We start from the raw sequence: 24000 nt of genomic DNA on the forward strand, positions 1-24000 counted from the left end.
ATGCAAAGCATTTCAAAATAGCGAGTTGGTTTGTTATTTTATATCTTAACCAGCCAGAAGAATACATTTTGTATCCCCACAAGAAAACTGCAACTCGTGTTGTTCAGTTTCGGTTTCACCAAAATTACAGGTAACATACAGTACTGTATAGGGGCTAGCAGGATGGCCTCGAGGTACACACACTCACCTCAAAGCTGTCTAGCCTGGGTTTGAATCTCACCCCAGCTATAAACTGTCATCCCGGTGTTTTGCAGGCAGGGTTATTTCTCAATGTGTGTGTCATCTCTCAGATGGATGTTAAACTGAGCGTCCCATCTACCGACATTAGTTGGTTGATGTTAAGGATCCCAAGGTGTCCTACACAAAGAGTAGGCAAGCCATTACTGGCTCCATGGCCAAATTCCAAATTCCTGCCAGATGAGGCTTGAGGACCCAGTTCGTAAAAGACTTGTACCAAGCTTCCCTCGGCCAACCGCAAAAGAATGTGGGATTAATTGTGTCTATTAAAGACGAAAGATACAGCACTGAATAGGCAATGGCAAAAAATGGTGATGGAGAAGGTTGAAAAAGTATTTTCAGGATGCAATCAGAAACTGAGATTTTCAAGTACGAAATACGAGGATGATTTATGTTTTTTTTTGTTTTTTTTATACAAACATGCTGTATTTCTGAAAATGGAAGATGTATTGCCATTTGCAACAACGTACCCAATTCGGTAGCTTAATGGTTAAAGTGTCCGAGTCTGGGAGGTCGGCAGTTCGAACCTGACCCCAGCTGAGTCATACCAAAGACAAATATACATGCTGCTTCCTTGCTTGATGTTCAGCATTTTATAGAGGTTACAGCATCAAAAAGTAGCTATTGTGCAAGCTCCGAAAGGCCTAATGACTTCCTCCTGCCGTGAGGTTCCTTCAAGGGATCTCATATGATTATACAGATGCTAAAAATGCACCAACAGAGGGGCGAATGTGGGGGCATCCAGTGAGCTTAACTTTTCCAAAGCAAAGAATAATCATTACAATATCAACTAGAACGACATTCGGTAGGGTGCATACCTCCACCAGGCTGAACAATTTATGTTCTGTATCTAACTGATAGGCCGGATCTGAATCCGGTCCTGAACCAAAAATCGAATCGGCTTGTTCTTGTCACCTACCCAACTCATCCACAACTTTCTGAAGTATGTAAATATCATTATTGGCCCCATCTCAATGGTGAAGAATCACTTAAAAAAATTAAATAATTATCCTATCTGGATTCAGTTTCTGATCTTCACCAAAATCAAATCAAAACGTCCTTGTCACACACCCAACCTCTCCACCAAATTTTGTGTGGATCTGTCCTAACTTTTTGAGACAACATGCTATATATCATTTTTAGTCCCATCTCAATGGTGAAGGAACACTTTAAAAAATTCTAGGATCTGGATCTGGATCTTCACCAAAATTTAACCACTTCGTCCTTGTCACATACCCAACCTCTCCACCAAATTTCATCCAAATTCGTCTACAGCTTTTTGAGATATCCTGTTCACAGACAGACAAACAGGGGTGAAAACAATCTCTGCCCACATTTGATGGCAGAGGTAACTAGAACAACACTTGATCGAGTGCATACCTCTGCCAGGCTGAACATTTTATGTTTCATATCCCAATGAGAGGTCATATCCGAATCCGGACCTGAACCCAAATCGAATCGGCTTGTTTTTGTCACCTCACCATCTCAACTACCAAGTTTTGTCATAACTAGTCCATAACTTTTGAGATATTGTGCTATATATCATTTTGGCCCCATCTCTCAAAGGTGAAGAATCACTTATGAAATTTAAAATATCCTCATATCCAGATCCAAATTCGGATCTTCACCAAAATGGAATGAATTCTTCCTCGTCATACACCAAACCTGTCCACCAAATTTCGTCAGAATCCGTTAACGACTTTTTGAGATATCCTGTTCACAGACAAACAGACGGACAGACAGGGGTGAAAACATAACCTCCGCCCAACTTCGGTGGCGGATGTAATAAAGTGCGACGATTCTCCTGTTTGCCAATATAAATGAACTCATCAGCAGATCCTCTAAAATCCCAAACGGCATGTTCATATATAATTAATAAATATATCCATTTTGGAGAGTAAACAATTGACAGTGACCTTGTCCTCATTGGTAATCACTTCTAGGTTGACAAGTTGTAAGGAAATGAAAATTACACAAATTTTCAGCAATGGTATGTTAAAAAAAGAAAAAGTCAAGTGTTTTAAGAACATACATTTTATCGATGAATAATATAAATAGCAGATGTCATGTGATTGTAAATATTTATCTTCGACTTGGACGTGAAACCTCCTCACTGTGATGGCTCACCAAACGGTCCCAGTTTAATGAGCATGCAAAATGGAACACGAATTTTAACAAGACTTGTTCACAAAATTGCAAAAATTTTCACAAAATTAAAATACAATTTTTCACAAATTCGTGCGTTCATAAATTTTCACGAAACTTCAACCCAAACAGACAGAGCTGTAATTGGCCTTTACGGTCAGCAACGTTGGTATGCAATTGGATCAATAATGAGTTGGCTTTGGAGGGCTTTGTTGTGGTCGCTGGGAAAGGAATGTCCTTTGAGAGTTAAGAGGTAATAAACACACCTGCAATATTATTTTTTTGTTTGATGTACACAATGTTTTTCACTCAACATTTACCTTCAGATCAACACTTTTTCTGAAGTGTTTCTGCAAATTTGGTTTTCGACGATGAATTGCACAATATAAACCGCGGTGATCAAAACACACTCTTTTGAAATATAAATTAGCCACAGTGGCTGAAAAACGATTTAAAAAAAACAGTTGGCTTTATGGTACCATGTCCACCACATGTGGATGGATGTACGTGGTTGAGACATTATCTTGTGAGTTGTAGATCGGCTAAGTTGATCAGGGATTTGCAGGTATCAACGAATGTGCACTGATGATAGGGAGTGTAAATGCTCTTCACCAATGCTGGGTGGATTGGTTGGTGTAAGGAAGATACAATGTCCATAACAATAATCATTCTGCTTATACTGATGATACACCAGGTGTGAACGTTAATGATGAGTTCAACAATTTCAATGAGTTATGCAAGCAAGCTATGTCTTTGTGAATGCAATTAGGATGAGATTTGTAAGGCATAGGGAGGAAGTCCAAATGGTTTCTCGTAATCAATCATACATGTTTGTAAGAGGTTTGATTTTAATTTTCTATTCACAAGGAATGATTGCATTTGATAAGCACAAATGCCATTTGCTATGACTTTGTGATAAAGCAAATGGTGTTTTTAAAATACAGATATAAAGGCTCATGAAATAATTACCTTATCCTCCAGGGAGGACATGTCCATGTGCAAGTCTTTAATGTGGTTATCCACCAGGTCCACATCCTTGCGCTCTTTTTTAACCAGTGCTGTATACTCCCCAAGCTGTATCTGTGAGTAAGAGAAAGAGCAGAATGCCTGATACACAACACTTGTTGGAGTTAAAACAAGGTTTGACATTACTACAAGTTATTACTGTGTGTGTGTGTGTGTGTGTGTGTGTGTGTGTGTGTGTGTGTGTGTGTGTGTGTGTGTGTGTGTGTGTGTGTGTGTGTGTGTGTGTGTGTGTGTGTGTGTGTGTACGTGTGTACATGTATATTGTTGAGGAAATTCGCAAACCACCATTCAGGTCCCGTAGGTGAGATATCTCTGTAAGTACATGCGTAGTTAGCCCCAAACCCGTTGTTTAGAGGGAATAAATGTGATTCATTCGGGCTGCGACCCTTTAAGATAGCCGTTTTTCTGTTCTATCTTTATTTTGAACCAACCACGTCTCAACCGCCGTCACACAACAACCACCAACCACAACGCCGCTTCACAACAACAACAACGCCAACAGCCACGACCTTTACCTTCACAACTCGCTCCCGCAAACATCGCATCACCGCCATTCCAAACGTCGCCATGGCCATGGACCAGCACTTTAAACCCTCCACCACCTTCGCCTCTCCTTCTGCGGCCATTCCCGCACCGCTTGTGGGCACCGAGCGTCAGGCTGTCCTGGCCTCGTGTGGGACGCGCGCCGAGCCGCGGGTGCAAATAGCGGCCTTTCCAAGGAGAAGTCGGATCAGGAATGATACACGCCCACTTCTGATCCGTCCAATCAGCAAGCACGGGGCGGTTTGGCCCCGCCTCCAGACGCGTCAGGAGTAGAATCGATATATGCAAATTCGAGGATCAGGGGAGGCTCACGCCCCTTTTTCTCCGTCCAATGGGCGAGCATGGCTCCACCCCAAGCTCGTTCTGATCCAGAAATTTGCATATGGGTTCTCCTACACCACTATAAAGCGCTGAGCGCAGGGCGAATTCAGTCAGTTTATCGGCAAGGCGAGTTGGAGAAGAGTTGAGAGTTTTTGGTCGAGAGAGTTGGAGGCAGTGAGTTGGAGTCAGGAAGGTCGAGGCAGTCAAGTCAGGTCTGGAGAGTGGCAGTCTGTCGGGGTTCGGAGTCTGTCGGGGAGCTGCAGAGAGAGGAAGCCTGGAGCCTGGAGTGCGGTCGAGGTGATTTGCTGCAGTCGGCTGAGGAGAATTGCGGAGGGGACCGGATACCTCGGGTCCGAGGCAAGGAAGATGGCGGTCGGCGACGAGGTCGCAGTGGAGTCGCTCGTCGCGGGACCCAAGCAAGCCAGCTATCCTCTTTCCCCAGAGCATCAACAATTCCCCCCCTTTCCCCCCCCCGCGCTGAGATAGTGCGAAAAGGGGGCCCCGTTCCCACCCCATTCCAAGCAGTGCCAACGAAACCCGCGAAGGAGCGTGGAGTCGGGGCACCGCCGCCACATTTGCGGCTCATCACAAGACACGGGTAGGATCCACCCGGTCTCACGGCCCACAGGCCCGTCTGCCCCCTTGTCTTTGAGGGTGGCCCTTTTCTTTTGCTTCTGTGTAAACGTGTGTTGTTGGCGCCGTCTGTAAAGTAAAACTGTGTAAGTGTTGCCGTGTGCTCGCGTAGTCGGTAGTAGATCTGCATTGTTGTGTTTCTTTTGTAACATCTGCTTTTGGTGCATAATTGTTGTAATTGTATATGTGTGCTTTCCGTGTGCCGCGGAATAAATGTGCCTCATGTTGAACTGTTTTCCCATTTCGCTTCGTCTTTTCTTTAATTGAATCTCCATCTTGCTTCACGTAAAGGGTTGGTAGTGGGCTTAATACGCCCGATAATTAATCGGAACCGTCGAGGTCGACGATAACACCGCTCGGTTATCCCGATAGTACGGAACGGGTCGCTTAAGTGGCCCATGTCCGGAGTCGACCTGCGGCGAGGTGCGATCGCCCGGTCTACCCTCCGTGTGGGTACTTAGGTAGGTCGAATTTGGCGAACAACCCTATCCCACGCGGGGGGCCGATTGGCACGATCGTGGTGAGGCCGAAAGGCCCACCCGTGACTAGTTCCCGGCGTTAGTCCGAGAGGGTCAGGACAGAATTGTCCGTCCGGTGGGCGACGTGTCGCGATTTGAGTTACGTGGCCGTTCGCACGCCGGCGGGCGCGAATTCGCAACAATATAATGATCATTTTGTCAAAATGAAATTATGACATATGACATATGACATCATAACATAACTACAACAATGGATGATATCTATATATATATATATATATATATATATATATATATATATATATATATATATATATATATATATTGTATATATAATATCGCAAAGGGAGCAATACTGACCCGAGACACAACATGATACTGACGTCATGTGCATAAATTATGCCGACACATCACCTCCAACCTGAGATGACATCCGTATGGCACTGAGGTCTTTGAAGACTGAGATTTCTGGTCATAAATGCAAGAAGTGTCTGAACTCGTTTGTTTGTTTGACTTTGTACGCTCCTGAACCGCTGGATGGAATAAGGTGGAAACCTGTGGCTTTACTCGGAGGGGGTGGGGGCGGCGGACGAGGGGGAGTGGGGTGTACGGGAAGGTTTTAGGCAATAAAAAAGGTCTTAATCCTGACGGGGGTGGTGGGGGAAGGACCCCAATTCTCTCTATGTAAATGTGTATCGCCTGGTGGGAGTGGGGACCGAGGACATGACCGAAGCCCCTTTTGATATCCCTCGGTGGCCTGCCAGTATCTGTCCTTTTTGTATATAATTCCTGAAAATACCAGAGAGTGTTTGCTCATGGGAGCCCCAAGGACTATATTACTGAATTCATAAACGACCATCTACAAAGTACATACATATGTACATAATTTATACGCATCGCAAGTCCATCTACAGTTCCTTTCCTGCCATATACGTGACTTGACTTGTGGCCTCCAGTAATGGGTTTAAGCACATTACCCCATCTGCAGTATAAAAATAAAAAAATTGGGTGCTATTATATGGGGGCATGTCATAGAAGTGGGGGAGTTAACCCGTCTGTAAGGATGGGTTATTTGCTAGTTAAATGTAAAGTACTGTAATGTATATAGAAAAATGAAGAGTCCAAAGATTCGGTAAAATTTGCAATGAAAGATCAAGCCATCATAGAGCAATCTGCAAATCACACTTGCCTAAGCACACTCTATGTCACATGTAAGGTGATGATGAAAATGAAGAACTAGTTTTGCTCGTGAAGGCTAGTGTCGAACTGCGTTGGAGGATCGGTACAACACTGGATGAAATGAACAGAACATTGATTCAAGTATAATAACCGGTGTGTGAAGCAATAGGCATCTGCAATCTCGGGCATTAACCCTTCATCAGAGTAAAAAGAGGGTTAATGCTCTGATGAAGAGTTAATGTCTGAAACATAAGCTTCTTTTTGCTTCCCACAGAGGTTTGTATACCTCAATCAACGTTATGTTGATTTCATTCATTGATGATGAAAACGACTTTGGTCTCACAATCTGAATGCTGCAGGCACATATGATGTTCCCTTCTATCCCTCTTTAACAGGAAAATTAACATCCGGCACACAATGCCTGCACAGCCCCGGATTAAGTCCCGTCAGTGGTCAACATGTCACACCTGAGCTTGTGTTTTGTGCAGCGATACAACTTGGTGGTCATCTTCATTTTGAATTAAATGGAGTCTGTGCAAACATGACTTCCATACAAGATAACACATACAGATTGAGGGTTTAACCTTTGCCTGTTTGGTTATTCAAATTCTGAGATTGTAAGATTTGGAAGGATTGTGTCACTGAATAAATGGAGCTCTCATGGAATACATGGTGGCACTTGCATTACTTTTTTTCAAATTTCAATGGACTCGCATGATTAACTACAACCAGTGTTACAAGGACCCATGTTCAGTGGCAATGGACATTGAATCCACAGATGCAAGTCTCCAAAGGGCATCAATCACTACAAGAACTGCTTGAAATTTGGTGAAAATAATAAAACTGCAGTCAGTGCAACCAAGGGTCTTTGTATTATGAACAGCTTAAATGTTTTTGCAAAATAAAACAAGGCTCACAATGATATAATACGAGTGCTGTCATACCTTTGCTTTAGCCACTTCCTGATTGAGGTTCTTGAGGCGAGTTTGCGTAAATGATCCGACACTCAGTTTCTGCAGAGCACTTTCAGTTTGAGATACAATGTTACTGCTGTTCTCCAATTTGCTAAGGAGGTCTTTCACACAACCATCACATGCTGCAAAACAAGCATATTACAGATTTGTAGAGCACAAAATAAAATTGGTTGGAGGTATGGGGTCAAAGGTCATGGAGAGAGTCCGAGGAGCCCTCTCGTGGTAACCCCTGAATCCCAGTTCCGTAACAATATATCATACATCCTTAGTATGTCTACATGGATGATCATGAGCACATATAACCCCACACGCCTCTGCCCCATTTTATATATATATATATATATATATATATATATATATATATATATATATATATATATATATATATATATATATATATATATATATATATATATATATATATATATATATATATATATATATATATATATATATACAGTAGACTAGGCGTAAGTCGTCACCATCGGGACCGAGAAAAAAGTGACGACTTAGAAATGTGATGACTTACGCGTATGCGAACATTCATGATGACTGTGGGTGAAGGATGAAGTCGCGCGTGGCCTGGACACATATGTGTGAGAGCCGGCTATTGCACCAAAAGGAAAACACAATCCTCGGGGCATAGGTGGGGGTTCATTTGTGAGTTGGAAAGTGATCAAGCAAAGATGGAATTCATGAATCAGTTTATTAAAAGTAAAGATAATGAACAACTGTAAGACAACTCGTATACCATCGGTGATGGTATGGTGACAAATTACATGACACACAGTCATCGTGGTGATGACTACCACTCAATGCCTATGTGTAAGTGAGTGCGGTAATGTACAAAACAAGCCAATATAAAACCATGATCGGACTTCAACACGAAGCTCGATCGATCCTTTACTCCTTCGCGAAGTAATCCGTTATGTTTGACTGCCTCAAACTCTTGGGCATCTGGTGCATGAGAAAGGACTCAAACCGGTCATTGTATTCCATGATGTTGTCTGGGCAATCCTCCACCGAAAGACAGTATCGGTGCATCACATCCAGGGCGCTGAATGCCTCCCAAATAGTTGGAGGCGCGTTTGGAATGTATGTCTCCCCCGAGTCCTCGAGATCGACAATATCCACATCGTCCACGTCACCCGTATCATCGGAGACGTTCTTCACATAATCCACAATTTCTGCATCAGTCATTTGTTGGGTGCTGCGTAACTCAGCGTCCATGTTGATGTATTTTTCCAATGAGGGTATCGCGTCTGAACCAAAGATTTCAGCGAGTCTTTCCCAGACATTGCAGAACTGGTTTCCATGGTCGTCATCGCTCTCCTCATCAACTTCATGGGCGCTGCGATCCGCATTGACGAACCCGACCGAACGAAAGCAGTTTGCGATGGTAACATTGGAGACCTTTCCCCATGCGGTTTTGGCAGCTATCAGGGCATCCAGCAAATCCCATTTGAATGGGATTCCCTCATCTGCTGCATTCAGGCGACGTGTGGCAAGGATCTGGCGGTAGTGAAGTTTCAGGTCTCTGATGACGCCACCATCCATTGGTTGAGTGTGACTAGTAGTATTAGGTGGGAGGAATACAAGTTCTATGTTCTCCAGTTGACATGCAGGGTGAGCGCGGCAGTTGTCAACTATGAACGCAATTTTGCGTTTTTCAAGTGACATACGATGGTTCAGTTTCACCAACCATTGTTCGAACAGGGCAGAAGTCATCCACGCATTTTTATTCGCTGAGTAGGCCACAGGCAGGTGCTTCACACTTATGAAGGCTCAGGGATTCTTACTTTTCCCGATGGCGTACATAGGCAGCTTGTCGGTGCCATCCATGTTCGCTCCAACTAGCAACGTCACACGGATCTTCGCCTGCTTATCACCATGATGGGATTGACCAACGAACCCCAGAGACTTTTCTGGCAGCATCTGCCAGAAAAGCCCAGTCTCATCGGCATTGTACACGTCCCGAGGCTGATACCTTTCCAAGATGTCTTTCAATTTGCCATCCTTCCAGTCGTGCACCACTGCCGAATCCACGCTGCCTGATTCGCCGCACTTCTTGACCTTGCTGATTCCCCACCTAACTTTGAATCTGTCTATCCAGTGCATCGGCAAGGTCTCGGCATCATCATGCCCGAGGTCCGCAGCGAATTTACGTGCCTTCAGCAGCAACATTTCACCATCCAACCGAATACTTGGCTGAGCCGACATTTGCCAAAACCAGATGACGAGCGCGTCATCGACATCTTCAAAGGACACACATTTCACGCGTTTCACACTTACCACCAGCCTCGCGATCTTCTCCACTTACACAAATATCTTGTCCTTATTCTTCAAGATATCGTTCAATGTCTGCCATTTGATGTCCAACTTCTCAGCTATGGCTGTTTTCTTCATCAGTGGGTTTGCCTCGCAAAACTGGATAATGTCGTATTTTTCTTGGTAGGTTTTAGTTGTAAGCTTACGTTTAGTCGCCATTGTCCTGCCTGCAGTGCGATCAACGTGTACGCAGTTATAAATAGCCTATCACTGGCGGTGTAAACCAATGAGCGAACATCACGATTCCATGAAATTGGGCTTCTCACGAGGCAGCAGTTTCGTGTGACGAGTTAGGAGTGGTAATTTACTTGAGTTTCCATTACGCGGGAACGGACATCTGACGACTTAGACGAAGTGACGACTTAGAGAGGGATGACCCTTTATTCATAGGGATTTAACATGAGATAAATTCGGGACTTTTTGACGCTGCCGACTTAGGCGAAGTGACGAGTTATACGCTGCCGACTTGCGCCTAGTCTACTGTATTTTGTTCCAACAATGTGTTGAAACACTCATGTTTGACCAGGAAGTGGTCATAATATAGACCTTGAAGTGGTATTTTGTGTAGTTGGTGAAATTTGTGTTGCAGGCAAATGCTTTTACACAGAGAATGTTGATTTGGGTCGAGTTTGTTACAATTCACATCCAACATCAACATCCAACGCCTTCAAGGCCAGCAATTCGAAAAAAAAACCTTATGATTATCCTCTAAGAATGACAGCACAACAGAAACACTGTTACCAAATCAACTCACACATCCTATTTAAACTACACAGCCGAAGAGGAAACGATAAAAGAAGTGACCATACCATCACACAAAAGCTGACCATTTTGGTTGAGCATGGGAATGTGACCTGGCTTATTGCATCGATCACACTGATCCCCCATCAAGCCCGGGGCACAGCCGCAGGCTCCGGTCAGTGGATCACAACAGTCAGATGGGCAGTTGCATCCTGTTAAGAGATTCACGTCAGATCGCAACTTATACGAAACATTGTTACTGAATTCAAATAATGACAATCCTAAAGGACAAAGCTGTATGTCAACAACTCCAAATCAGCACGGGAGATAAAGGGCCAGGAATACCGATAAAGGCATGAAAACCATTGCAAAACGAATTCGACTCCAATCAAAACAATGCCTCATTTGACACTTTATATAAAGAATCAATATCTTGACAGGAAATAAAAAAATATATATAAATACAGCAAAGAAGGTTAAAAAAAAGATTATAAAAAAACATGTTGCCTTGGATCCCCACACATGATATTTTCTACCTTCACAAATTCCCAATGACCTTTTCCCGTCCTCCGAGCCCCTACTCCCACAGCATCCTTTCTATTCATCCTGTGCCTGCCTGCTCTCCAACAGTGACACTGTCAGCATGATACACCTCCGTATTCTGTCATCTTTTCTCTCCACAAGCCATGACTTTGTGCAGGAAAAAGGGGCCAAATGTTGTACCTTCCCGCAATGTATTTATTCGTTGCTGCCAGATGATAACAGGCTAACGCCACTGCAACAATCATTAAAAGCCAGGCTTTCAATGATTGTTGACAAAGGAGTTTAACATCCGCTTCAATAAGCTGCGATCTCTAACCCTGAGTAGATGCTTCAAAGGCAAGTGCGTTACCTCTGACCCTTCCTGTCATTATAGTTAAGCAACAATATCAAGATAGGAGGGGAAAACAACATTTAATCCGCAACACCTTTGTATCATTACATTCAGGATAAACAGTAGGCCTGTATAATTGTGTGGAAAAAATAATACAAGAGTGAGTTCATGAATGGGCTGGCAGGATGGCCTCGAGCAGTGGTGCTCAAACCTAGGGTTGTGACCCAAACTTGAAAACCCCCCTCAAAATCCCGGTTTTTAAGGAGGGCTTTCCACGTCGAAATCTTTTTCTCCGAGAATTTTTTATGGGAGGCACCAGTACCATTTGGGTCGTGAGGAAAATGTGATTTCAAATTTTGGGTCATGGACAAAATTTTTGGGAACCACTGGCCTCGAGGTATGCGTACTCGCCTCTAAGCAGTTTCAGCTGGGTTTAAATCCCGATCCAACTGTAAATGGTCATCCCAATGTTTACAGGCAGGGTGATTCATCAATGAGTGTGCCATCCCTCGGATTGACGTTAAACTGGGCATCCTGTCTGCTGAAATTAGGTGATGGACATTAAAGATCCCACGGTCTCCTTTGCAAAGAGTAGGTGAGTTAATCGCCCTAACTGAGCACAGCGGCACATCCACAGCCTCCCTCAGCCAATGTGCTGAATATGAAAGAAGTCCATGAATATGCACAAGTGCTAAGCTACAATTTCCTATTTCTTGTTCAAGAACTCACGCAGACAGCCCTTGACGCCATAGTTCCAGAAGCCTTTCTTGCATCGTTCACAACGTTGGCCATGGGTTCCAGGAGCGCAGACACACTGCCCAGTGGATAAATCACAGGACGAGTTCAATGCTGCCTCCGCACAGTCACAAGGCTTGCAACCTTTACAACCTCCAAAGCCAAAGTGATCCTCCTGGGAAAGTAACAGGAGGTCCAGTAAATATTATGTGAGATCCAAAGATGAGCAAAGACGACGAGATATTTCATGTTTTGGAGGGAATATTCTTTCATCCAGCTCGATTAGGAATGGAAAAGGTAAAAATGCAATGCAATTCAATTTTGTGTCACTACAAGAGGAAGAGTAGGAGGAGGTCAAACTGAAGAATGTTGCAGGTATTACCTTGCAGGTGTTGCAAAGTTGTCCTGTTACTCCTGGTAGACAAGTGCAGCTGCCTGTCTTTGGATGACAGCTTGCTGTACCACAACTATTACATGGACACACTGTTGACAGAGGCTTAATTTAGAGTTAAGGCAGAACATGCACTTTGTACAAGAATTTCAGGTCCACGTTTACATATTTGTTAAAGCAAAACTGGAGAATAAAGTTTTTCCCAAAATCTTTCTCCGTGTCTATTTTATAGAATTTGTTCATATTTCCTACTCTCAAAAGTATAGATAGAAATACAACATATCAAGGTCCAAAGTTAAGGCCCTGTCACACCTTGACGATTTAGCCAGCGTATGCCGACGTATGAAAAATTTGTCTAAAACGCTGGCACACTTCGAATACGTTAAGAGCACGCTGGCATACGTCGTAGTACACCGAGCTCGTCGACAAATTTTAAGCATGCTCAAAATATTTCGACGTATGCCAGCGTATGACTCGCACGTTCCGCATTCGCTGGCCATAAGTTGTAGGCACGTTATGCGATCGTTGACACACGTCGATACACGTTGCTTGTAAGTTACTCATAAGTCGAAACACATCGAGGTAATGTTTCGCGACCTGAAACTTATTTCTAACCTATGAGTAACGTATCTCCAACGCATATTGACGTATTTGACGTCTTCTGGACGACGACAGAACTTACTGAACGTTTTTCTAACTTACAGCTACCGTATAATGGCGTATTGGCAGCGTTTAGGGGAATTGGTATATAAAAATGGGGTTCACACGAGGAACCCGTCAGTGTTCCAGACTCCATGGTTTTTTTTTTGTTGTTTTTTATTTCTTTGGCATGACGGTGATTTTGACACTTCGATTTCCAGTGCGGTTATAATATAAATAATAGGCTGCCGCTCAACGATTTAAATCACAACCGCACTAGAAATTGAAGTGTCAACATCTCCGTCATACCGAAGAAAAAAAAACCAAAAAAAAAAAAACCATGGAGTCTGGAACACTGACGGGTTCCTCTTGCGAAGCCCATTTTTATATACCAATTCCCCTAAACGCTGCCAATATGCCATTACACGGTAGCTGTAAGTTATAAAAACGTTCAGTAAGTTCTGTGGTCGTCCGGAAGACGTCAACTATGTCTACATACGTCAATATGCGTTGGAGATACGTTACTCATAGGTTCAAAGCACGTTACTCATAGGTTAGAAATAATTTTCGGATACGCTAAACATTACTTCGACATATGAATAACTTATAAGTAACGTGTGTTGACATGTGTCAACGATCGCATAACGTGCCTACAACTTATAGCCATCGTACGCGGAACGTGCGAGTCATACGCTGGCATACCTCGAAAATTTTTGAGCATGCTTAAAATTTGTCAACGAGCTCGGCATACTACGACATATGCCAGCGTGCTTCAGCGTGGTCTTAACGTATACAAAACTTACCCATAACGTATTCGAAGTGTGCCAGCGTTTTAGACAAATTTTCATACGTCGGCATTCGCTGGCTAAATCGTCAAGGTGTGACAGGGCCTTTAAATCAGTGAGCGGCAGCCTATTAATAGGCAACGCCACGTGATCGTCGGCGATACGCTGCCACGCTATGCTTAAGTTAGACTATCGTTGGGCACAGGTTATGAACGCCGACAACACGCTAATCATTCGTTGGTAAAAGTTATCTATAAGTTATCGAAACGTTCTGTGTACGTTACTAATACGTTATGCATACGTCTAACTCGTTATGAATACGCCCAAAACTGAAAAAAAAACATCAATAGTTCAGCGTACGCCAGCGTTTTACATACATTTTGATACGTTGCCATACGCTGGCTAAAACGTCAAGGTGTGACAGGGCCCTTAGATTTTGGTTAATGGTTATGTTTCATTGCCAAACACACCTTTGCAATGTTTGCGATCAATGGCATCTGCATAGTAACCAGTTGCACAATGATCGCAGTGGAATCCGGCGCTGTGACCTCGGCAGTTGAGACACCTCCCCGTGAAGGGGTCACACTCGGCAGAGTTTCCGTTGCACTTGCAGGGATGACATTGGCTTCCCACAACCATGGGGTTACCAAAATACCCCGCACCACACCTACAAATACACAGGTATGGCTGGACTACCATCCAAAATGGGAAACAATGCAAGCACAAATGTTTTTGCTCTCTCTCTCTTTTGGTTTCACATGACTGTTAATATATTTGAATTTTTGGAAACACTCCCCATATGCAATCACAATACGGAATGTCGATAACACACGACAGGATGACTCATAAAAGAGGATCCGAAGGACAAATTGCAATGACCGTGCCATTGAAAAACATTTAATAAATAGGTGTGATGATGAAGAGACCAAAAATAAAATGGCAAAGGACAGGTAGAGTATATTACTCGACTTTCTCAATACGAGCTCAATTTTTTTTCTTTTTTACAATCTGCCTATCCTATTGAATTCAATATAGATGGTCACAAGTATAATATTTAGAGTTTGTATTGTTGTTTTTAACAGACAAATTCAAAGTACAGTAAGTTTTGGCAGGATGTCTCTGGCAGTCAAGGGGGGGGCGAGATGTGGAGCTTTTTCTCATTTATCTTTCATTCAAAATTTCATATTATATAGCAGCCAGAAGGCCTTTCAGTGGACGTTCAGAATACGGAACATGCAACTGTGACCAAGGAGGTTATTGAGGGTGGAAAGTGAGGTGTGGGGGAGACGGCGATGACACATCTTGCCACACATTACTCTAATGTACATTTGATGAGAAAAGTACGAGATTGAAAAAAACAAATCATTTACATTTATCACCTGACAATTTGTCGTATTAATCCAACATTTTCTTGTTTTTTTTCCTGTTGTTATTCCGATACCACCCTGAGAGGTACCCAAGGTACCCACCATAGTATACTGAGTCAGGAATATTCTCCATGGTTCGGTGTTGACTGTAGAAAGGTTGCTACTCGATCACAGTGTCACAGAAGCAGCGCTCAACGAGAGCCGGAATTTAGAATTTGACTAGAATTCCAGCACACAATGGCCTCCTCTTTTCAAAAAACAAAATCATGGAATTTCTAATTTCTACAAGAAAATACTCGCAGAAGGGAGAGCTGCCTTAACAATCCATATGAAGGATGACGCACCAGTTTATAATCAGGTTGGGAATCAAGCCAAGATTAGATGCCTCAAATTAAATTACATCATCTCTAAGCTATCTTATTTACCAAGAATGTTACATTTAATCTATCGTTAGGGATCATTTACTGGTAATCACTTAAGATAATTTGAACTATTGTTATGGATATGATGGTGTGTAATCAGCAGACTGTTACATATGATATCATTGGATATCATGTTTACACAATTGCAGAAAGGATAAGTGGCAAAAACATTTCTGAAAAATTATTCTCCGATGCCAATCAGAAAGTGTGCTTTGCTGGTCTTTGTTCAATTGTTCAAACCTAGGACCTCAAAAGTTCAAAGATGAACGTGCTATGACGTGACCTATCCTCACAGTTTGTAGGACTTGTAACACCAGCTCACATCAGGAGCAGCCTGGGGTGGGGGTGGGGGTGGGGGGGGGAGAAGGTCGTAGACTGTTACTACTCCCTGCTCGTGGGGAAGGTGGGGCAAATATATTTTGTACCATGGCTAATAATCCCCCGTCTGCAGCAGAGGTCAGAAAACCACTTCCACTGTGGCACATGTCTAGGCGAAAATTGTACGTCATCTTCCCACCCTCCCCTCGTGGGGTGGGGAGAGGGGGGAGGTTATGCCATGGCCCGGGTGGCCCTGCCCGATATTAAAATCATAAGCTTTGTTAATCACCATCAGAGTCCGGTTTTCACCGCACATGTTTGTCGAAGCGTGTCATGCTCCGATCAAAAGAGATTTCTGAGAATCTCAGAAAAGAGTTGTCGAAGCTCATCGGTCTGGAAAGGGTTACGCAACCATTTCTTAAGATGTTGGGCTCCACCAATCCACTGTCAGGCAGATAGTGTGCAAATATAGAAAATTCAACACCATTGTTACTTTTTACAGGAGCGTTCATCCAATGAAAATTACTTCAAGAGCAAGACGTGCAATAATCCAGGAGGTCACAAAGAACCCCAAGGTATTTTCGAAGGATCTGCAGGCCTCTTTTGTATTGGCTAATGTCAATGTTCATGAGTCCACCATCAGGAAAACACTGAATAAGAATGGTGTCCATGGGAGGATAGCAAGGAGGAAACCACTGCTCTCCAAGAAGAACATTGCCACCCATCTCAAGTGTGCCAAAAACCACCTAGATGATCCATAAGGCTATTGGAAGGATTGCTCTGTGGACAGATGAGTCAAAAGTGGAACTTTTGGGTTTAAATGAGAAATGTTATGTTTGGCAAAAACCAAACACTAGATAGCAAGGAGGAAACCACTGCTCTCCAAGAAGAACATTGCCACCCATCTCAAGTGTGCCAAAAACCACCTAGATGATCCATAAGGCTATTGGAAGGATTGCTCTGTGGACAGATGAGTCAAAAGTGGAACTTTTGGGTTTAAATGAGAAATGTTATGTTTGGCAAAAACCAAACACTACATTCCAACACAAGAACCTCATCCCAACCATGTAGCATGGTGTTGAGAGTTTGATTTGATTCAAATTTCATGATTTGAAGCTGCTTTGCTGCCTCAGGATCCGGATGGCTTGCTGACATTGACGGAAGCATGAATACTAGATGGTACCAGCAAATTTTACAGGAGAATGTCAGGGCATCCGTCCGTGAGCTGAATCTTAACAGAAAATGGGTCATGCAGCAACATAATGATTCAAAACACACAAGTAAATGTACAACAGAATGGCTGAAGCAGAAGATATTTAGCATTTTAGAATGACCAAATCAAAGTGCAGATCTTCAGCTCATTGAAATGTTGTGGCAGAACCTGAAGCGAGTAGTTCATGCAAGAAAGCCAACAGATATCTCTGAGTTGAAACAGTTCTGGAAGGAGGAACGAGCCACAATTCCTCCACACTCATCAACACTTACTGGAAACGTTTGGTTGAAGTTGTTGTGCTACCAATGACTGAATGTGAAGCTTCACGTACTTTTTCCAATAAAAAAAAAATTGAATGTTGCATCATTTTGTTCAATAAATAAATGAAGAAGTAGATTTTTCTTTTGTGTGTGCTATTTGTTTAATCGGGTTATCTTTATCTATTATTCGGACTTGGATGAAGATCTGATCACATTTTAGGTCAAATTTATGCAGAAATACAGAAAATTATAAAAGGGTTCACAAACGTTTTCTCATCACTGTATAGATTTGAAAAGGGGAATAAAGAGAGTTATGCTGGTGAAAGTTACATTGCAATGAAAACATCCACATTTATCAGTAGCTAATTAGACCGGTTATTACAAGGAATGGTACAAAACTGTCTTCGATAATATGTTTGATACAATTAGACAGTTTCTGTAATGAATGTTCAAGGAAACTTACTTCTCACAGTTTACACCTGTGTATCCATCTTTACAAATGCAACGGATTTCTCCAGATTCCCTCACACATCCAATGGCAAAACTGCAAACAAGATGAATATGGAGGGTTTAGGAGAATAGACAACAAAACCTTTTTTTTTTTTAAAAAGGATAAATAAATCATTGTTTTTTTCCTATTACTTGATAGAAAATATATAAATATACACAATACACACGGTACATACTGTATACACCAGTAATAGGCGTCCACAACCATCCTTTAACCTGTTGCGGAACGTTGGCCGAGGACCTCTCTTTTTTTTCTTCCCACTCACTTTTTCACCTTTATTCACTCTTAAATTTGTTTTCTCCGTAACCGCTTGAGCGACTGACACGAAACTTTCAACATAAGAGCGCCTACCCATGGAGAATTTTTTAAACAGTTACATGATGGTTGTATGGAAAATGGGGCCGGCATGCCAAGAAGCCCATTTTCTGTAAGCATGGGTTGCAGGGTGTTTCACATATCAGGAATGAACAGCCTCGACTTTGCTTCACTCGGCCTCAGGCAAATCACACATACACACACAATTATTGTGGCTTGTATTATTTTCTATTCTGGATGAGGAGGCCCAAACACATTGATCTGTACACTCATCAAACAAGACATGGTGTCAGTGAGAGCCATAAAATTAAGTTTCTAAGTGAAAACAACATGATTGGCTGAACCTGAAATGAGTATGCAACTCTGCAATGATGCGAGTCGACATATGATCTCACACAAGTTACTTTACTGAAAATAGGGTTCATAACCTTTGTGACCACCAGTGAGTTCTCACTGTGAGACATTGCGTCATTCTTCGACCAGGGTCACTTCCACTCGATCAAGAAACTGTGGATGGATTTGGTGACCACAAACTTGCCTCTCGAGAATGTCTCAAACATTTTTCAATTGGGTTTAAGTCCAGAGATGATGCAGATCAGTTCATGCGAGTGATGTTGTGGTTCTGAGGTGTAGAATCGACAACAAATGTATGGTATGGATGGGTGTTGTCATCTGTAAATTAAGTTTGGACCTTGCTGTTGGACCAGAGGGATAATTACAGGCGTAATAATCTCATCCATATATCTGACGCCAGTCATAACACCGATCTCAATGATGACAAAATCATTTCTTCAGACAACTTGAATGCCAACACATACCATCAGGCTGTCTCCACCAAACTGGCAATAGTGCCTAATGGCACAATTAGTAAATCACTGTCCACCGCACGCACAAGCTCTTGCACATCCATCGTTGAAGTCTAAGCAGAATTTACATGTGTCAGTGAAAAAATAACAGCACCAATGATTCATCGTCCAGTTGTCATGCTGTGTTGCACATTACTTGTATTGCTGGCGATGGCACTGTGTTGGAGGAATGCAAAGCAGTGGTCTTCTGGAGTTCATTTCCACTGATATGAAGCCTGTTCTGAACTGTCTGCATCGAAATGCTTAATGGTTGATTGCTCTTTGCAGGAAATTTTTGAGATTACTCCTGTAACTCGGTCACTCCATGAACTGTCCAATCTGACAGTACCTTTACAGTGGCTGAGAAATGACACTGTGATGAACGTTCGTTATACTGGGAAGAAATGGCATTCTGAGTCATCCCACCTTGAACTATCCCAATGGCGTGAGCCAACCCATTTGGCATTAAATGATGCACAACCATTCCCAAACAAACTTAGAGCACATGGGTGGCCACATTTTGAGAGTATTGACAAGGGCCATGTGTGCAGATTTTGTTGGAGAGGTGATTTGCAGGTGAATTTCCAGGATCGCTCAGGTCAGGTGAAGACAGATGCAACATTACATGTTGCACGTCCATTTTCCTCAATTATTGTATGCTGTATGATAAGTGGAAACAAGTTTTTTTTTATTATAAAATAAAGGTGTGAATAAGGATTTGTCAAAAAATGCTGCTATATAATGGTGCGATGCATGTTCAGTCAGCGGAGCACCAACTTGTTTGAAGCCATGGTCATTGGACATGGGCAGGAGAAACAAGATACAGAAGTAGAAGAGTTTCCAGGTGAGTCAGCCTGAAGGAATTCATCCCTGCATGTCTCACAATGTTCACCAGCGGCACCGTGCTGGCAATGCTAAAATAAAAATAAAAATCACAAACAGATCAGTAAAATAAGTTTTCACACTGCCTGGCTTTCTTTTTCCAAGACCTGCCATTTTTGATTGGGGTTTGTTTATTCAAGGTGGAGTCATGTGCGCACAAGGAGATACAAGGAATACAAGGAAATCTCAATACAAGGAGGTGAATAGACCGCTCGATTGGACTCCTTATGTTGAGACAGCCTGTGCGAGTACATCCCCACCACTCAACCTTAACCTGATCACCCAATCCACGAGCACCACAACACCAACCCCAATCCAACCAAACATCCACTCAAGGGGCAGGGGTAAAGGGGTACATCACAGACACGACATCAACGTATCACAACATATGGGAATTTTTGGAGGGTTTGTTTGACCCGGGACACCGTCGAGTGAGGCCTCTGAGAATCCGGAGATTGTCGAACCCTTCTGAGTGATCGGCCATGATCTTCATTCCTTCTGTCCTCTCAAGTTATTTTCATCGCTCTTAGCTTCCCATTATTTCACTCTGCTCCATGCCTTTCCTTCCTTCCCCATGTGTGTTTGTGTAGGCTTGTGGCCATCATTTAAGGTAAGACTCTGAATGTTTTATAATCACACTCCTGTGTTTGAGTAAGGGCCTGTCAGTATAGTGCTCAAGGGGGTTAGGAATTACTTGTCATTTATTTATTTATTTGACAATTTATGACGATTTGGATTAAATGTCATTGTGCTTAGAGCAGACATTGTGAAGGAATATTCTTCTCCACCACTGCAGTAATTTTAAACAACTGGGAAATATGCTGGGAATTTGCCCCACTTTATTGTACGAGCCTCAACCGCTTGGGGTACCATTCCCTGTCCGGGATGCCAGCTCAGCTAGTGTGTGCCGAGCATCCCTACATGCAGCAAGACATACAATTTAGTTTCATGTATGAACAAAAATACAAGTCAAATTTTAACCACCATAATTGGTTTAAGACAGTTTATCTTATTCACAACATAGCAGAGGCTCCACAAGCTACTAAACGACATCTCAAAGGAAGTTAATCATTCCTTCATTATCAACATATAAAGGGGAAATCCACATCACTTAATATGGAAAATAATGTGGCTTTTTACCCCAAAGCCTGGTGTTGGCTTAGCGGTTAAGGTGACTGGCTTAAGCTCTCAGGGTCCTGAATTCGATCACCTGTCGTACCGTTTACATAACACCCAGTGGGTTGACTCAGTATTCCGAGGTTGGCAAAATGATTACCACTAGTAAGAATGATCCCTTCGAATATCCAACATTGGAGTGGCGATCTGCCTGGGATTGTACCCCCAGCAGATAAGAAACTACCTCAGCTGCCCAATGTGTACGAAGATGTGAAAGGAGTGGTACTTCTCCTTATTCTTTTACCCCACCCTACCCCTCCATTACCTTGTACTTCCTAAACAACTCCCTTCCTCACCTCTGCACTTCCCCCACTTCCACACCTCCTTTCTCTCTTCTTCCCCATTCTCTGCCATATCCTCCCCCTTTCCATTCATTTTCTTAACTTTTTTTCGATTTACCCCCTCCTTCACCCACTTTCTCCCCACGCAAGCATAATATGTGATCCAAAAAAATGTAGCTGCTGCTGAAGGGTAGGCAGAGGATTGTACTATCAATTTAAGTATTGTTCAGGTTGATGTCGAAGATGCACAAATGGATCAATATCTATGATTGCGGCGGCCATGAACGATGCCGAGAGTCAGCCAAATCACCATGAGGGTCAGACGTGCATCGAGTTGTGATGATGTGACCAAAATCTATAATGACATAAACTAATTTGGTCTTCCAATGTAATCAGAGGGAACAGATTATGAGGAACGTTCACCGAGTTGTCACAGCAACATACAACAATTGGGTAAAGATTGTAAGTCGTCTGCCCTGCACCCCGATTTTTTATTCTTGCCCATGGCCTGGCCCTGGGTACGACCAACACAAATGTAAAATTTGGTGGAGATTGGCCCAGCACTGTTTTTTTCTATGATTTTCAGATATACAAACATAGATACATACATACACGTACGTACGCACGCACGCACGCATGCACGCACGCATGCACGCACACACAACCTTATTTATTATAGCAGAATAAATGGAAATGTGTGCTCGTCATGTGACTTACCAAGCATTCCCCTGTCCCATCTGTACACGTGCCTGAGTGTCCGTTACACTGGCACTGCCGACATGACCCCAAGAAAGGACCTCGCTTTTCTCGATAGCACCCCGAAGAACACTCCTGGGGGTTAAAGCATCCTTTGTCATTTTATTTATTTATTTGCTTTTGTTCAGTTTAATCAGTCCAATTCTTAATTATAATCTCAATTTCAAGAAAAATGAGGGTTCAGTTCAACCCTCAACCAAACAACAAACCTGGCATGAATCTCCACGATACTGGAAGGGACAGAGACACCTCTCCACACGGGTTGCCACAGGTCCACTTCCAGAGGAGGATGTAGTTTCCAAAGTGACATTGCTCAGGAGAAGTTGATGAGCAGAAGTGTGAGAGTGTGAGCGTAGGAGAAGCAGGTGAACATCCTCAAGGACCACCATGAGATCCTCACGAGAGACGGGGCCTCTGCTATGAAGGTGGTGAAAATTTTCCTGCCAATGTCAAAATACAAGCACTGTATAAATATTTTATTAAGATATCATCACCACAATGGATTTGTCACAACAATGAATGAAGTGCTTGAGAAACCCAGACCCCAGGGAAGTGCATCTGTCCAGACTAACCTCAAGGAAAAACATGCGACCTTCCCAAGGTTTGCTTCTGTTGGTAGTCCTGGCTGGAGCTGACCAAGCAAGAGCAAGTTGGTTACCCTGAAGAGCACAAGACACATGATGAGTTACCAAGAAACCAAATGTAAACTCATTAACCTGTGCCAGACAACATGCACCTGCAGCATTCATTTTCCAATCTTATGCTGAGCATTTTCATATACAAGATTAACAGAAGGGATCATTAAGAGTTTACACAAATTATTTATTTGTTTTTCATGTACATATTGGATCAGGAGTCAGTGACGAGTTTGGTCTGCAGTTGAGTACCGCTGCTAGTGCAGTGCCCCTACATACTACGTGCAGCATGGTGCAGCCTCGTGCGGTATGGTGTAACACAACACAACACAACACAACATAGTGCAAGTTAATACAGATTTGTGTGTGTTTTTTTGAGTGTTTTGATTGTTGTTTCTTCATTTATTGATTTTTTTATAATTATATCATATTTTGAGGAGTGTTTGTGTGTTTGCTTGTTTGTTTGGCTTATGTAGACTCGTGAATTAGTAGATGGAACGAGTCAAAAACTGGTGGTTGTACTTGGTGTGTGCCCAAGAATGTTTTACCAAACAATTCATAGTCACTGGGGTTCAGGGTCTCACCATCTCAAAAGATGGTGAGATCCTTTGCAGATCCTTTGTTTTTTGTTTTTGGGGTTTTTTTTTTTTTTACCTTTTTCTTACATGTACCTATCATGATTAATCATAATTCCCATCCGTGGAAATCAAGTAAACGATGTACATTTTATAGCCGAGTGTGTAATTGCATTTCTTGATACTATCTCCTGAAAAAATTGGCAGAAACAACTTTAAGTTAACCTGCAGTCCTTATATTAACCCTTTGAACCCAGAGCTCGTTGGACTTTAGGCTCCCCCACCCTTGGCACCAAGGAGAAAAATCCGGCCAACTTGGGCATATATAATAGAGGTTTGAATAGCGGCTGGTAAAACGGCCACTCGGGTTCAAAGGGCTTGATACACTTGATATCCAATGGCCTGGTTTCCTTT

The 24000-nt window shown here is 42.7% G+C and overlaps 1 protein-coding gene across 2 annotated transcripts in view; it reads right to left on the reverse strand.

Moving 5' to 3' along the window:
- Positions 1–24000, reverse strand: part of LOC147020178 (laminin subunit alpha-5-like) — a 189715-nt gene that overhangs the window by 66073 nt on the left and 99642 nt on the right. For both annotated transcript variants that reach the window (XM_085895279.1, XM_085895280.1), the window contains exons 39-49: positions 22949–23035; positions 22586–22816; positions 22338–22451; positions 20059–20195; positions 18074–18154; positions 14501–14697; positions 12598–12698; positions 12210–12390; positions 10675–10818; positions 7508–7659; positions 3352–3462 (exon numbers count right to left, since the gene is read on the reverse strand). In XM_085895279.1, coding sequence (XP_085751405.1) covers positions 3352–3462; positions 7508–7659; positions 10675–10818; positions 12210–12390; positions 12598–12698; positions 14501–14697; positions 18074–18154; positions 20059–20195; positions 22338–22451; positions 22586–22816; positions 22949–23035 — 1536 coding nt within the window. The remainder of the gene's footprint in view (positions 1–3351; positions 3463–7507; positions 7660–10674; positions 10819–12209; positions 12391–12597; positions 12699–14500; positions 14698–18073; positions 18155–20058; positions 20196–22337; positions 22452–22585; positions 22817–22948; positions 23036–24000) is intronic.

This window comes from Eptatretus burgeri, chromosome 9, assembly GCF_056783735.1.
Source record: "Eptatretus burgeri isolate ZD-2024b chromosome 9, Ebu_testis_v1, whole genome shotgun sequence".
Classification (NCBI taxonomy): Eukaryota; Metazoa; Chordata; class Myxini; order Myxiniformes; family Myxinidae; genus Eptatretus; species Eptatretus burgeri.